At 36.6% G+C, this 15,348-nt stretch overlaps 1 protein-coding gene across 1 annotated transcript; it reads right to left on the bottom strand.

Annotated features, from left to right (window-relative positions):
- Positions 1-368: 368 nt before the first annotated feature.
- LOC139117820 (polycystin-1-like protein 3) lies at positions 369-7,058 on the bottom strand. Its single transcript, XM_070681066.1, has 7 exons — positions 7,008-7,058; positions 6,588-6,678; positions 4,719-4,830; positions 3,285-3,412; positions 1,923-2,151; positions 1,675-1,772; positions 369-864 (listed from the first exon to the last, which is right to left on the bottom strand). The coding sequence occupies exons 4-7, from the start codon at positions 3,381-3,383 to the stop codon at positions 787-789; spliced, it is 504 nt and encodes a 167-aa protein (XP_070537167.1). The 5' UTR covers positions 3,384-3,412; positions 4,719-4,830; positions 6,588-6,678; positions 7,008-7,058; the 3' UTR covers positions 369-786.
- Positions 7,059-15,348: the final 8,290 nt, after the last annotated feature.

Below are 15,348 nucleotides of genomic sequence, written 5' to 3'. Positions count from 1 at the left end.
CAAGATCCACCAAAATCTAATTAGACCGAGATATTTTCAAAATGATGTTATGTGCCAAATTGCATGACGTTCTGATTGATGATTTTTAAAGTTTTGACTGAACAAAATCCGTTAACAAACAGACGGAAAGACAGACACACACACACATACACACTCATGAGGAAAATGTGGCGACATAGGTCATCGTTTGGGCTTTGCTCCACGGTGTCCAAACACCCTAACATTTGCAAAATAGTTTGCTATATCACACAGAGGCACAGTCATGAGTTATGAGTGGAACAACATTTGATTGTTGATACACACCGGTGCATGGAAAGTACATAACAAACATAACAAACACTGTGTTATGAAAATTTTGAGGTAAGTTACTACGGAGATAGTGAATGTGCCAAGGGTTGGCAGAATATACTGGAAAACTACTGTCACACAAATATTTGCAAAAAACATGCTAAGGTAAACAGATGTAGGGTATTCACAGAATTACTGTAACAACCTGTTAAGCGTGCTAGGCAATCAATTATTACTTTGAAGTTATTAACTAACTTAATTATATAACAATAAATTTAAATGTTCACAGAATGATGCAATTGTATTGAACTTGTTGATAGCAATATTAACCAAAGCACACATAATTTATTGTTGGCAAAATAAACTTCTTAATTCTTCTTTGCCTCTTGTTTTCTTTGCCTCTTACTTTTTAATCCTTCCATGCCTCCATCTGTCCCCTTGTGTGTCTTTAAATCTCTTCATCGACATCACAGTGACATTTTAGGCCATTTTTCTGATTCACAGAGGGTTGGTTGTAAACGTGGTCAGATGATTGCATAGGCAAACGGTAGAGGACATACTTGAATTTGGAGACACCTGTAATTAAAGTGAAATAGTTGTGAAAGAGGTAAGTCGTTTAATGATGATTAACATATTTCTTTAGTGTGTCATGTTTTCTCTTTAAGAAGTCAGAGTAACGTTCACCAAAAGCGATATACACTTGTACATTGTTACGACGCACCTAATTACCTTTAAATTGTTGTTATGTATTTGTTATTGCAGAACTTCCTATAGTCTAGGTTGGAACCATAAATTGTTCTTTTCCATACTAGACCCACTTACTTAGTCTGACTTAGTACTTTGTGAGTCTCAATCCATCGAAAATTTACTGAATAAGAACAACCCTGGAGACCTACATATCAAAATTTGAAGCAATCAGACAAGCGGATTCTGAGAAAAAGATTTTGACTAAAAATTGGAAAAGGCTTGCCCCAAAATGTAACGATATAAATGTTACCACAACTTGTACACAAAAATAGGTCAAAGCCCCGGAAATATTGCTCTTAATATACAACCAACTTAAACTTCACCACAACTTGCAAAAATCGCTATCAAGCATACCGAATTTTACATTAATCAGACCAGTATTTTCAGAGAAGTCCATTGTTGGTAGAAGACGGACGGACAAGGAAGGAAAATCAGCCTTTCTAATACGCTCTGCATGGCTGACAGAGGAGTGATAATCAATGATAAATCCGCAAAAGATGCAATGCAATACAAATTTCGTAAAACTTCACAAATCATACAAGTTTCGAAGATGAAACTGTCATATCGACTTTGTGCTTTTTCATTTGCATAATATAAAATATCTAAACGTTGCATTGAAAGTATCAAATGTCGTTATACCTTGCAGCCGCTTGTATCCCATGTAGGCCTACTAATATCTTCATCGAGGTAAATGCAAACGGTTGGCTTCACAGCCATGGACAGCTCCGTTTCATGCCCTATAAATATAGGTTGTAAAGCATAGGTAAGCTGACCAAACAGTAAAAGCTGGGTGAAATTACTCACATAACTCCTTCTGTCTTATTGTCTATTGATAAGCGACTCCCTAACAAGATTGACGTATTACTGCCAACAAGTGACGTACTTACTCTTTGGAATGGTAAAGGTCAAATAGTATTCTCCAGTCTTCATAAAATAGTGCTCTGGGATAAACAGGCTTGCAGTGTTTCCGTTAAAGTGGACATCAACGGAGAGTTGATAACCACGGTATTGATCCGAATACATAACCACTTTATTGAAGATATACGCCGTAGTATTTACATGGAGCGGTTGTGAGTTTGCCAGCAGGATGATAATTGCATGATGCAACTGAGATACCTGGACAGGCAAAATGAAGTATGGATTATGAAATGTGCTTCTTATTCGGAGAAGGACAACAAAATGTTTGGAAATAAATGAAATTATTCTTCTAATATTAGTAATTTATTAGTGATTCCTTGCTGGAAAGCCTTTGTAGTACGGTGTGTTTAACACTGCCAATACACAAAAATGTGTTCTCTGATATCTATATATCAGATCCCTTCTGTCTAATGTCACAATTAAGGGGATTCCGAATGAGTGCGACATGAGATAAACACAACAAATGCAATGAAAGAAAACGCAGTCTTTTATAATGTCCGTAAGTCGCAGGAAACACTAGAGTTTCGCTCGGGATTGTGATCCTGATGCAATTTTGGGTGTGGCCGAGCAGGCCGTACGGGATTGGGGTTGTTAGTCCCTTGGCCCTCTCACACTGAGTACAGGTGAAATATTATGCTGGTCTGTCTTTCTGGCCTTTGATCTGCCTCCTTAGCTATGTGCCTTTGAAGCTTAGCAGGCATCTCTTCAACTTAAGGGGAGTCTGCCCGCATTTTTGTCCCAAGTGCCACGCTGATCAACGTGAGGCTACATGGGCCCAGGTTAAAGGATAATAGTTATGGTCTTCATGTCTCACGTACAGATATGGTTTTAGTGCAGCTGAGTTCTGCAAGTGAGGTGTTTTCAATGCACTGTATAGGGAAGACCCCTCTGGATCCAGCCATAGTTTATTCATCTCATCTCTGATTCAGCAGACTGTATAATTTTATAAGAGCCTCATGAGTAGCTATTGGTAATAAGCTGAATGGCCGGTGAAGGCTGTATCGTGTTCAAAGCGGGAGTCCACTTTGGTGTTTTACCTATAGAAGGGAGGGGGCTGAAGTGCTTCCATTGGAATAAACCTACCTACCTACCTACCTACCTACCTACCTACCTACCTACCTACCTACCTACCTACCTACATACATACATTTCTACCTACATACATACATTCTACCTACCTACCAGACCAACCATCCATCCGACCGCCCATCCGACCAACCACCCACCCCACCATCCGTACCAACATTCACATTGCCAATGGTAAAGAGAGGAGGTGGTAGAGATTTGGCATAACACTGAACAAACCACTGATGTGTGATTCATACACCCACCTGAAACTTTGATCCGAAGTACGTAACATCCTGCTCTTTGAGATACCGTCCTCCCGTCAATACAATTGTTTCAGGGGAAGGGACATCAGAACCAATCATAATTTGAATGTAGTCTTTAGTGTTGTTCACTGGAAAGAAATTGAATACCATTGTACTATTGTCACGAAACATTGCAATATTCCGAAACACTAGATTAAGTACATTGGATATGTTTACAATCTTAATTAATATTACATGCCAGCTGAATTAATGCCAATTAAGACGGCGATATTATTTGCGTAAATAAAGACACGGTAATCGTGATAAAAAACTCGTCACTTTAGAGCAGCTGAATAAATTGCCTTTATTTTTCTCATTTATTTTCACGAATTACACCAGCGATACGTCCTCCCTTATGCATGTATGGAAATATAAAGGAGAGGATGAAATGAAGACTTTCCCAATTTATGGTGAAAAGACATCGAGCTCGTCTATTTCGATGGAGTAAAAACTTTTTCATTTGAAATATTGTGTCATCATATTATATTTCTGTACTTTCACATGTTACTTCATAACCCATAGATAGTTTGTTTTTGTAATTGCCGGATTTTCTATATATCAACACGATTGGAACTAATTTGGGATAATTGGATGGGGAAGTTAAGTCGTTTTCACTTGCAAATTTCAGCTCATCTGCTTTTCCTTTTAAGTTACACACTTGTTTTTTATGAGTAATTTGTAATATTGCAACATTCAGCTATAGGGCACCTAACGCTTTTGAGAAATTTGAAAAAAAAGATCCAATTATACCAAATTAGTTCCAATCGTGTTTATCTAAATTTGACCATAAACTGTAGTCTGCTATACCATACCCGATGTATCGTACCTACTGTCCTGCAAAGTGCAATAACGTACAGTACAGTATTGCACCATCCTATACTGTAATGTCAATCACGTGTTTACCGCGGAAATACAGTTGCTGTCAGGGTACACTTTCACTCACTCACTCACATGCACAAACATCTCTTACAATTATTTGATGCTATAAACTTTTTGTTAATTCACTTTGAAACATTTAAAGAAATTCAGTTTCACCTTCTTGCTTTTGTGTAATAGATATGTTTCTCCCCTCAAATTGATCGGAGAATGCCCTTTTTGATTTTTAGAAACATTTCGGAATTTTCTTTTTTTTTCTCTTGTTGTGACGTTTTCAGAATGATAATTGATTGAAGAGTAAGACTGACAATAATAATTGAAGTCTCCTTGGGGAAAGTATTATTATAATAATTATATTAGTTTTACATTTTGCGGTATGTATCATCCAAATTATATCCTTAAACCTTGGGCTCCGGCCTTTGGCAAACTTTGTACACTTAATGCTTAACCTCTCGTTCATCAATACCATTTGAATATCTGGTCAGTTTTGGCTTTGCATTGATGTAGAAGCATCATTACCTTGTATTTCCTCGCCCTCCCTGTCTGTGAAAGATAATGTCAGCACATCATTTACCGGAGGATCATTTGCACTATTGTCTCTGTTCAACGATCTCCGTTTGAAAACTGTAACCTGTATGGGTTATAGACATGATGAAATGCGATCAACTGGGAACTAATATTTAGCTAGGATTTGGCAATACTGTCTATCAACAAGTAAGTAAGATACGAAAAGCTATGACGGATCTTTACAGAGTTGTAACGTATAGCGCTTTTAATATTACCCATCAGAAATCATTTGAGCACAGATTTTGCTAAATTGTTGAAGAGTTTGGTTGTTGCAATGACATGAAAAATAATGATAATGATTTGCCTAGGAATAAAGATTTTGCTAGTAATAAAGTTCGAGGTAGAGCATAAAGTGGAAAATGTACAATAATAATAAAAACGGAGCAGTTGTTCAGTTCGAATACACGATATTTATGTAGAGTAATATCGGTAGTTTAGACCATGTGAACATTTGTTCAAATCTCTTGATGTTTATGCAAATGTAACTCCTGCTTTGGAAATATTGTCGAGTGTAATGTACAACGTCTGACGTACGTATCGGTTATCATATTTAAAGGTCAAACAGACAAATGAGCCTATTTACAATCCTGTAACGGTTCTACGAAAACGATTAGGCTTGCCTTGACCTTTCCTGCTCCATGTGTGTTCATTTCAAATGATACTCATGTAGGTCATTAATGTTGACATGTCCTGTTTTATATATGACACAAAGGCCAACGAAACTGCTGTCATTTTGCCTGTCAAACTGTCTCCATGTTCCGATGCTCAGATTTTATAGGAAAGGATGTACTTACAATCCTGTTCAATGACGCAGCTTCAGATTCGAGATTGGAAAAAATTTTATTCGCTGCTGGTACATCAAAGCCGTTCCCATCCCTCATATTTAGGAAACATTCTGTGAGATTGCCCGCAGTGCCACTCTCCAAGTTCAACTGTAACACTTGTGTTTCTAATAAAACTGAGCCAGTTCCAGGCTCCAAGTTGCGCAGAACAAAGTTTGACAGCGTTTTTGTCGTGTTCAGCAAAGATACTGTCAATACATCTTTGTCAGCATTGTGATTCTCAGTTTCGGCAGACGACGACCAAATCATTTGAATGGCTGCGTCAAATTTCTTTAAAACATCTTTTGGTAATGGAAAATATAGACAGCAAGAAACGTGACAAGTAGGTGATGATATATAAATCATATAGTATATATAATGACACGTGTGGAAGCAGTGGTGTTGACTGTGGTGTTGACTGAATGAATTAATCCGTTGATACGTACAGCCGAACTATTCGTGTGGAATTTTGTCTTTAAGCGTTAAGAAGACATTTCTTGTCACATGCAATACTTTCCTAAAATGAAGGTGGATTCTCACCTTCATTAACAATTAAGTTGACTCGAAGTATTTGTGCCGACATACGTTATTTTGAGATAATTCACAAACAATGATGTTTAACAGTAATTTGCGCCTCGAAAGTGAAGGACTTCAAATAGCAATCGTTCTTTCACTTAATCAAAAATAAAATTTTGTGGTCATCGTGAAAATTTATGGTTATTGTTAGCTTGTATTTGCGGATGTGTAAAAATAAGAATGGCCGCTATCCCTAACTTTTTTTTACCTTCGAAAAACTTAGACAGTAACAATTTATCTTATTTCAAGATCTTTAAAATGAGACCCAACAAGTAGTAATCAAGAAAAGTATTAAAAAATGTTGAAGTCTAAACATCCGTCCTGAGGCGCATTTTGCTTTACAAATCGGTTTAACTTTCGAATACATCACAGACTTGGAAATTCTAATGGCCGTATTGCAAACTGAAGTTATAATTTCACATACCTATGGTCATATTTTGACTTTGTTCCTGCGATATATTGGCATCGTCAAGACCAGAAATAGCGTCTGCTAATCCATCGAAATAATCCACAACCTGTATTTAGAAAAGACAAAAGTCTCAGTGGATTACAGTAACTATTCAATTAAACAAGGCATCAATTTGTGTCTTTTATTGAAGTTTGATGATTACAAATATTTTATGAATATGAATTTAATTTGTGGTCGGTGTCATCTTGGTAATGACAATAGCAAGTGTAAGAGAAATGTACTGATGACACTGAGCAGACAATGGCTTTCCGTTGAATGAAACAAATGTGAAAAAACCAGAGTGTGTAAATGTATCATTTGAATAGACTTTGAAATATTTGAATTGGAAATCACCATAACTTTACAGAAGCAAAAATGTATTTTTACATTACTCACTTTGCTTATTGACGGGCTCGCATTTGTACCTTCAATTTCCCGGTCTTTTCCTACATTAGAAATTTATACGCAAGAGTAAAAATAAGAATAAGAGTCAATTCCCATACACTTAACACGGAACAACCTTTTCCTCATTCCGCTTTCATCGGCAAATGCAAGGCGTGGCTTATATTTCGAAAACGGTCGTAGGTGTTGACTTTGAAATTGATCAAATGACTTCTAAAGTAATTCATTGAAGCATAATGCATAAATTTCAATAAACCGATCAATAGAATACCCAGTAAATGAATAAACCACATCTAAATTTAAGTTTAAGGATTGCTATTCTTCAAAAAATAAAACACCCAATGTCAGCTGCCATGTAATTCTGAAATTTTGGCATTGTTATGATTTTGGAGTGTGAGTCATTTGGCAGAATAAATAGCACAGGGGCTTGATGTCAGGCTATACATTCATTAAAGCAACTCGTTACTTTAGTTCACTGTATAAAGTTTCATAAATATGTGCTGCGTCTATTATCTTCCCCATTGCTTTTTTATCGTTAACGATTACATCCCATAGCCTAATATGTGTGTTTTGAACTCTCTCATTTATCACTTCGTTTCACTTGAACATGTGATTACACCTATACGCTAGAACCACATTCATATATACTCTGCTCTCATCTGTCGACCCAAACTAGAAAACTGGTATGCAGTGTTGAGGTTCTCGCCATGAAAACACTCGTTGTGAATATGAGTTGGAGAGTTAATAACTGTCCCATGGATCACAACTTCAATCATCGAAGCGAGGAAAGTTAGGATGAAAGCTGAGAAAACATGGAGAAAGTCACAATTAGAAATTCATCGTCAGATTTATAGAGAACTTTGTACAATTGGTTAAAACCGCCAAGAAATGTCACTTTGCTGGCCTGGTTGAAAACTGATCCGGTGATCAGAAGAAGCTCTTCCGGATAGTCACCAGTCTATTTGGACAACATTCAAACTCATCCACCTTGCCTGACTATAATGGCTCTGTTGAACTGGCTGATCGCTTTGCTCGGTTCTTCATAAACCATGTACAATCGCTCATCCTTGATATTGCTTCAACGATTGGTAATGTTGCTATCCAGTTTTGTACATCTGTTTTTGCTTCAGGACCTGGGTGTCGCCAGGCTTCATTTTAGCTCACTACTGTTGATGAGGTTGATGAGATTATTCGCCCATCACCCTCATCCTCTTGCTGTCTTGATCCTATTCTCACCAGGATCCTGAAGGATAAGCATGTCCTTACTATTCTTTTACCATTGATTACAGATATTTTTAATAACTCATGACAGTCTTGCTTTGTACCATCCGATTTCCAAAGATGCAGTCGTAAAACCTCTTTTGAAGAAACCTTCACTAGATCATAACACTCTTAAGAATTATCGCCCGATTTCAAATCTCCCATTCCTATCAAAGGTTATCGAACGAATTGTCGCTCGTAGACTTAAAGCTCATATAGTCTCAAATTCTTTAGATGAACCCTTACAATCGGCTTATAAACAAGGACACTCTACTGAAACAGCTCTATTAAAGGCCACTGACGATGTTTTAGGTGATGCGCTGATTTCAACCCAATGTCAAGCAAAGAGCCTTTGCGTCATTCTTGATTCCGGTCTCACTATGAAATCTCATGTCAGTCATATTTGTCGCTCTTTCATGTTCCATATTCGACGCATTGCCCTCATTCGTAAGTGCCTATCCAGATCTGCCACTGAACAACTTATCCATTCGCTTGTCTCCTCACGTATCGATTCTTGTAATTCTTTGCTGTATGGCTTACCACTGTATTTGATTAATCGCATTCAGCATGTTCAAAATGTAGCAGCCAGAGTTATAACTCGGTCAAAGCGTTCTGATCATATTACACCATTTCTGCAGGAACTTCATTGGCTACCTGTACACCAGCGTATCATTTACAAGATTTTAATTATTACTTTTAAATATTTATTAGGTGCTGGTCCACAATATCTGAGAGATTTAATACGTTTTTATGTACCTAGGCGCAAACTTCGTTCTGCCAACGATTCATGACCAAGACGAAAAAGTATGGTGCTTGGTATAGTATATTTTTGTCAAGTTTCAGGCCCCAGATTTTGCATGTAGAATTTGTCTGTTTCAAATAAGAAGCGACAGTTTATCGGCAGCATTTTGTTAACTTTTGCTTCTTCATAATTGTCCTTGATATCAACAGCTTGTTAGTCCGCCTGCTCGGTTGCACATCATTAGTCTTACATATTACAAGCAATTTTGTTCGAATGCATGACTGGTGAACCATTTACTACATCATTCATATTCACTTCCATCTGTTCTACTGTCATGTTCATTGTAACATCAAGAAAACTCGTTCGACGTTTTCCTTAAATGTGTCTGCCTTTATCACTATCATGTTCAAACTATGTACGAGGAATTTGTAATACAGTGTACCCCTTTCATGTAGGTACGTTGTCTTCGTCACGTGATTATCTCACCTTGATTTGTTTAGAAAAGTCTTGCCAAATGAAAAGCAAAGTTAATCATCGAAAAAAGACTTCTTTGCTCCCCCCAGTTGTTTTTAAATTTCAAGTGGGTGTAGGAATCAACTGAATTTTCACAGTGAAGGCCAGGACGATAAACATATCCTCACCACAGTTTGTTGTTTCTTTAGGCTTTGCTATCTTTCTTAAACAATAGTAGTATTCCAAAATGCAAACTTGTGTCATCCCACTTTACTTAATTTATGCTAGAGGTTGGTAATGCTGTGCACAATATATTTAAATTCGCCTTTTATTGGATACAAGGCCATATCGCCTGAAGGGTCCATTACTTTGTAGGACATGACTGTGCTTCCAATGGTAAAATAGATTCCTGAGTCGTGATAACTATTTGCAGAAAGTACCATAATTTTCAATAGCAGAGGGAATTTGCCAGTCCATCGGTATTATTAAGCTTCAAATGTACGCTAATGTCACAATGTCCGTTTTGCAGTTAAACAAAGAAATTAAGTGTAGCAAAGAAAGACAAGATAAGAGTGTTTTATGGAAGAAGAAGGAGAAAAAAGAAAAGAAGAGAAGAAGAAGAAGAATTAATATTCACCGTCTATGGTAGTTATCTCTTGTTTTGTTGTCTCTGGTACTGCGACTGCCTCCACTGTGGTAGTATACGTTTCTGCTGTACTCTCTGCTTGAGTTGTTGTTTGGGGCTCCGTTGTTATATCTGTGGTGGTTGGCTCCTCTGTAGTAGTGGGTTCAGCTGTTGTTACCTTAGTGGTTGTCATTTCAGCAATTGTGGTGGCCTCATCCGTTGTTGTCATTTCTTTGTCAGAAAAAGCAATAAAAACACATGATGAGGAAATCAATTAAATTTCTAGAAATAATTATCCAAATTTGAAATTACAAAAACGTATACAAGAAAGTCATTTGATTTTGTAACAGTGAGATATTTGACATTATGACTTAAACTTATTAGCGCGGGCCAACGTCGGAAGAATGAAGAAGATAAATTGCCAGTCCCGAGTCATTATATCATTATTTGTGACAGATCCAGAGCTCTAATAGTACAGCCATGATTCAAGAAGTCAAACACCTGTTGTGTGGTATATAGGTCAAGCGGAGTATTTCCCTACCCTTATCCCTTGTCAAACTTTGGGATTTTAATGATATCTTATGACCATCTACTAAATTCAGATTACTCTGAAATTGCACAAACGATAATATCCAGTAGGGCTGCAGCCATCATCGGATATCCTGCTCCTCGCCAATCCGAAGATTTTAAGTAAATAGAAATGCTATAGTTCAACAAAATAGGACTTAGCTATTCAGCAATGCGAGTATTAATCTTTTTACTAATTTTGACCCAAAATGGGATCAGATCAGTGAATAGAAATTTCTGTTTCGTCGCTATTAAGCCCCTTTTGTCTGTCGATTGCAATCTTTGAGAAACTATTATAACAACACCCTTCCTATCCTAAACTTTTAAGTTAGTGTGCACCTCGAAATGGCAAGACTTAAAACTTTCGCTCATACTTTCCACAATGAAACTCTCCACCATTATCTTACCAAATCAGGAAACCAGGGGCCATCGTGCAAAGTGTTGTACTGGAGAAACAAATTACCAAGCATTTACCGATATTTTACATTTAAACAGGCAACCTTTCCTGTGTTGACTCTATGGAGGAAGATAATTTTTTTGATTTTCGGAAAAATTAAGACGGTGAAAATGTTCTTACTCCAAGAACTTCAGAAATGAGTCCCCTCAAGAGGTTGATCAAGAAAAGAATGGTAAAAGTTTGAGATCATGAATATAGTTTGAGATCATGAATATTTGTCCTCGAGACGTGTTCTACCTTAAAATTTATTTTTTTAAAGTAAGTAATTATTCATACATTTTTACTCTGTGACACTTCATAGGACTCACACAATGACTCGATACTATTTTATGTTTTCCTGCTTGTTATGTAAATTACGAGCGATGTTCTGCGACCTTAAGTTAAAAATAGATCAAAAATTGGCTTCCATTAGATTAAATACAACGAACATGCTTCAAAATTCCATGACTACGTGCAGTAAAAATCAGGAAATGTTTAATGAATAAACATGCTGTGCGGTAAATAGTGAAAGTGCTGAATTTAGGTATAAATTTTAAATGGTTTACCTACCATCCAAAATTTTACATTTGCTCTCAGCTTCTATGACTTCCGACGGTGACAACTCTCTGTCATATATCTGCATACATGATACCATGACCCTTGCCATTGCATCATCTATACCTTCTACTGCTCCCATTCTTCCTTCCTGATCGGTAGCTAGCTCCATAGTGCCAACATTTAAAGTCATCAAGACATAATCCATTTCCCATAATTTAAATGTTCCTATAGTGTAATTGTAACTGACTCCGTAGAATTTCCAATGATTAAGAGGACCATTGTAAGTAAGAGCAAGGGTTTGATCGAATGTGGAACGTTTGTATAGTCTTGAAAGTATACCTGAACCACCTGCATTAAAATGTACTCCCCAACCACTACGCCGGTAATTAAAAATTGGGCCATACCCCCCTTGCTGATATACGTACACAAACATGGCTATTGAGTATCTTGTGTCATATGCACCATTGTTCGGAAATTCGATAAACGAGTCCCTGGTACCTGTAAATCGCATTGATCCATTCCGGGTGCCTACTGCATTTGGCTCGAAGTGAACATCGTTTCCAGGAGAACCATGGTTTTCATTCCCAGAAGCATCCTGGAACATATATTCGCCATCAAGGGGCCAGAAAGCTACTGGATCTGGAAGTTCTAAATTGATGGACAGACGAAAATTACTCGCTAACTATTTTCAAGTAATTTAAGTGAAAAGCAAGATCTCTCATTATCTATGGCGAAATAAATATGAATTTTTACACTGACCACAGGAAGTCAAGTCGCATAAAACGTGGCACAGGTTTTGTGCATTTATTATGCCAATAAAAGCCCCAGACGCATAACCTGATCTTTACCAAAAATTCGTTCAATGTAAAGTCATTTTTCAGACAAAGCAACTGAAGTTAACCGAGTGTAAAGAATTAATTTGCTGAACAAATAGACAATGATTGAGCAAAAATCGTGTTGAAGCAATCAATTTCAAACGAAGTAAATGTGTTATGACAACTTGGCTACAACATCAGTGATACCAAACTAAATATAATATTACGATGTCTTTCAGAGCGTGTGTCGATCTAGGGATATAACACTTCTTCGTGGAACATTTTAGTCAGAATGGGTTTGTGATTACGTTGCCTATTACTTTTTTGTCTTGTTTCTGCACTTGAAGGGTTGTCTTGTTTAGCGAAATGCATGAGGTCCCCAAACATTCAAATAATTCAATGTCTCATTCGATGGTGAATGATGTGGCGGATAGGGGATAGGGCAATTCGTATGTAGGTGTAATGTTGTTTGCCTTTATTAATCGCTGTAAGTGAAAGACAATGACATCGGTGATTAGCCCAACTGGAAGGACATATCTGTTTGAGTATTTCAACGATGGTACTCGCTAATGTCGGCCGGGTTGGAACAACAGTGGCACAGTCATGAACTCTTAAATGAGAGACAGGTTATGATCAATGTCAAGTACATGATTCCAAGTTGATAAACTGTGCGTTGTAGTAAAAGCGAGTTTCGTTCTCCATCCTTAGCAGAACATAGCGTGATGATAAAGTACATATTTTTATCAAATAAAATTGTCTGGCGAGCATGTGATTGCTTTTTTTCTCTTCTTTGACTTTTTAACAAGAGAAACTATTAGCAATGACGGATATAATAATGAATTTTTTTCAGAATATTTTCAGTTTCTGAAGAAACTTTTGAAAAGCTGTCGATTTATGTGTGCTGTTGCTTACATTCAATTGAAAGCAAATATTTGCCAAGGTTTCAACTGACGTACATAATGCATTTTCGTCATAAGAAATGTTAGATATTCACACATCAGAAATGTTAGGAACTCGTGTGCTGCTTTAGAAAATGGTTTAGAAAATGTTTTAGAAAATGGTTTTGGAGTAGACAAATTATTGTTTTAGGTCAAGAGCTGGCTGAGTGTGTTTTTAAATGCATAGGTGTTCAAGAACTTTAAGGCATTGGTGTCATGTGAACAGCTTAAAAAGATTTACCTAAAGTTTTAATCAAATCATGCAGAAAAAATATCAATTCAGTCAGCTCATCTGTTGTTTTCTGTGTAAAAATAGCTTTCTACTTAGTTTTTGACGTTAAAGTTCTTAACTGCTTTCACGTAAGGTGTCAATTGCACGCCTAATCTGCACTTCACATTAATCGACACACAGCCTTGCATGGGTAAAGATAACTTAATGAAAGCTGTTAAAATTTTTCTGGCTTTTTTGGTTTGAAATTGCCTTTTTTTGTTGCCATAGCTGCTGTCCACCACTGCTCGACATTACCCTCTGATACGTATTATTTCGTCTTGTTGAATTGCTGTCTTCCAATGTAAACAGTGCGAGCTAATATATATCTACAGAGTCTCTTCTTTTCCTGGTGGCATAACGGACAGTTTTGTAAGTGCATTAATCACTCTCATGGTCGGAGCTGTAACCTCCACAAATGTAATAATCTCCACAAATGTATATCAACCACAATTGTAATAGAATCAACCACAAATGTAATAAAATAGTCAACCATTAATGTAACAACCCGCAACCACAAATGTAATAAACAAATTAACCATAAATGTAATAAAACTCAACCATAAATGTAATAAACTTGAACTTGCATATGTGATCATTTGTTTATCAATGCCCTGAGTAAATAATAACTTTAATAAGACTAGTGTAATGTTATTGCATACTTTCCTGAAACTAGGTTTCCTTTCCGAAACACAGAATAGAATACTTTGAGAACGCTATCAGAAAACGGCGAGGTACTGATCAAACCGTTAGATAATGGAAGTGGAACAGCAGTTCTAGACACTGATAATTACATAATAAGGAAGCGTCAAAATAACTCGTCAACCAGTGATACCACACAAAGTTTATGACAGATGACAATGACACATAAAAAACTTACGACACAAAACATGTTGACGAGAACATATATTTCAATCTAGTAAAAAACAATACGAACACTACCTTGAACACAGTAGAACAAAATTAGACATCCTGGCATCCCTAGTGAAGGAACAAACTTCAAGTGGGACAACATAGGAATACAGACAATCTATCGATTATTCCACACAATTTATCCACTGAAGACGAATTTGAGGCAATTGATTAAGAAAGTACGGCAATTTTCGAAAAAAACGGCGTTAAAGAATCGTAGTGTTATACAGTCTTCCCCACTCTGGAGTAAGACTGCACTGATTTCACATTACAGCTGTGTCTAGCCATGGCCAATCAGTTCTGTACACAAAACAGGGAAACGTAAAATACACTTTCAAATATGCAAAACACACTAAACGCAAACAATTAAGAAATGAATAATGTGTGGAGTTGCTTTCCTTATTACATAGATCAATATTTAAGGGCTAATTCCTCAATTGCAACGACAAAATAGATTTATTACATTTATGGTTGATAAGTATTACATTTATGGGTGTTTTGTTTATTACATTTATGGTTATCCATTTATTACATTTGTGGTTGGTGTTTTTATTACATTTATGGTTGATTTTTGTTACATTTATGGGTGCATTTTATTACAATTGTGGTTGATATTACATTTGTGGAGATTATTACATTTGTGGAGGTTACAGAGCAACCTATGATTACCTAGGTAATTCTTTATGACCCACCTAAATTCCACTCATGCATAACAATACAAATTACCGTCGTGTTATTACCTTTACTAATTAATAATAAAT

This window comes from Ptychodera flava, chromosome 18 (assembly GCF_041260155.1).
Source record: "Ptychodera flava strain L36383 chromosome 18, AS_Pfla_20210202, whole genome shotgun sequence".
Lineage (NCBI taxonomy): Eukaryota > Metazoa > Hemichordata > Enteropneusta > Ptychoderidae > Ptychodera > Ptychodera flava.
This window is presented reverse-complemented; position numbering and strand designations above follow the sequence as displayed.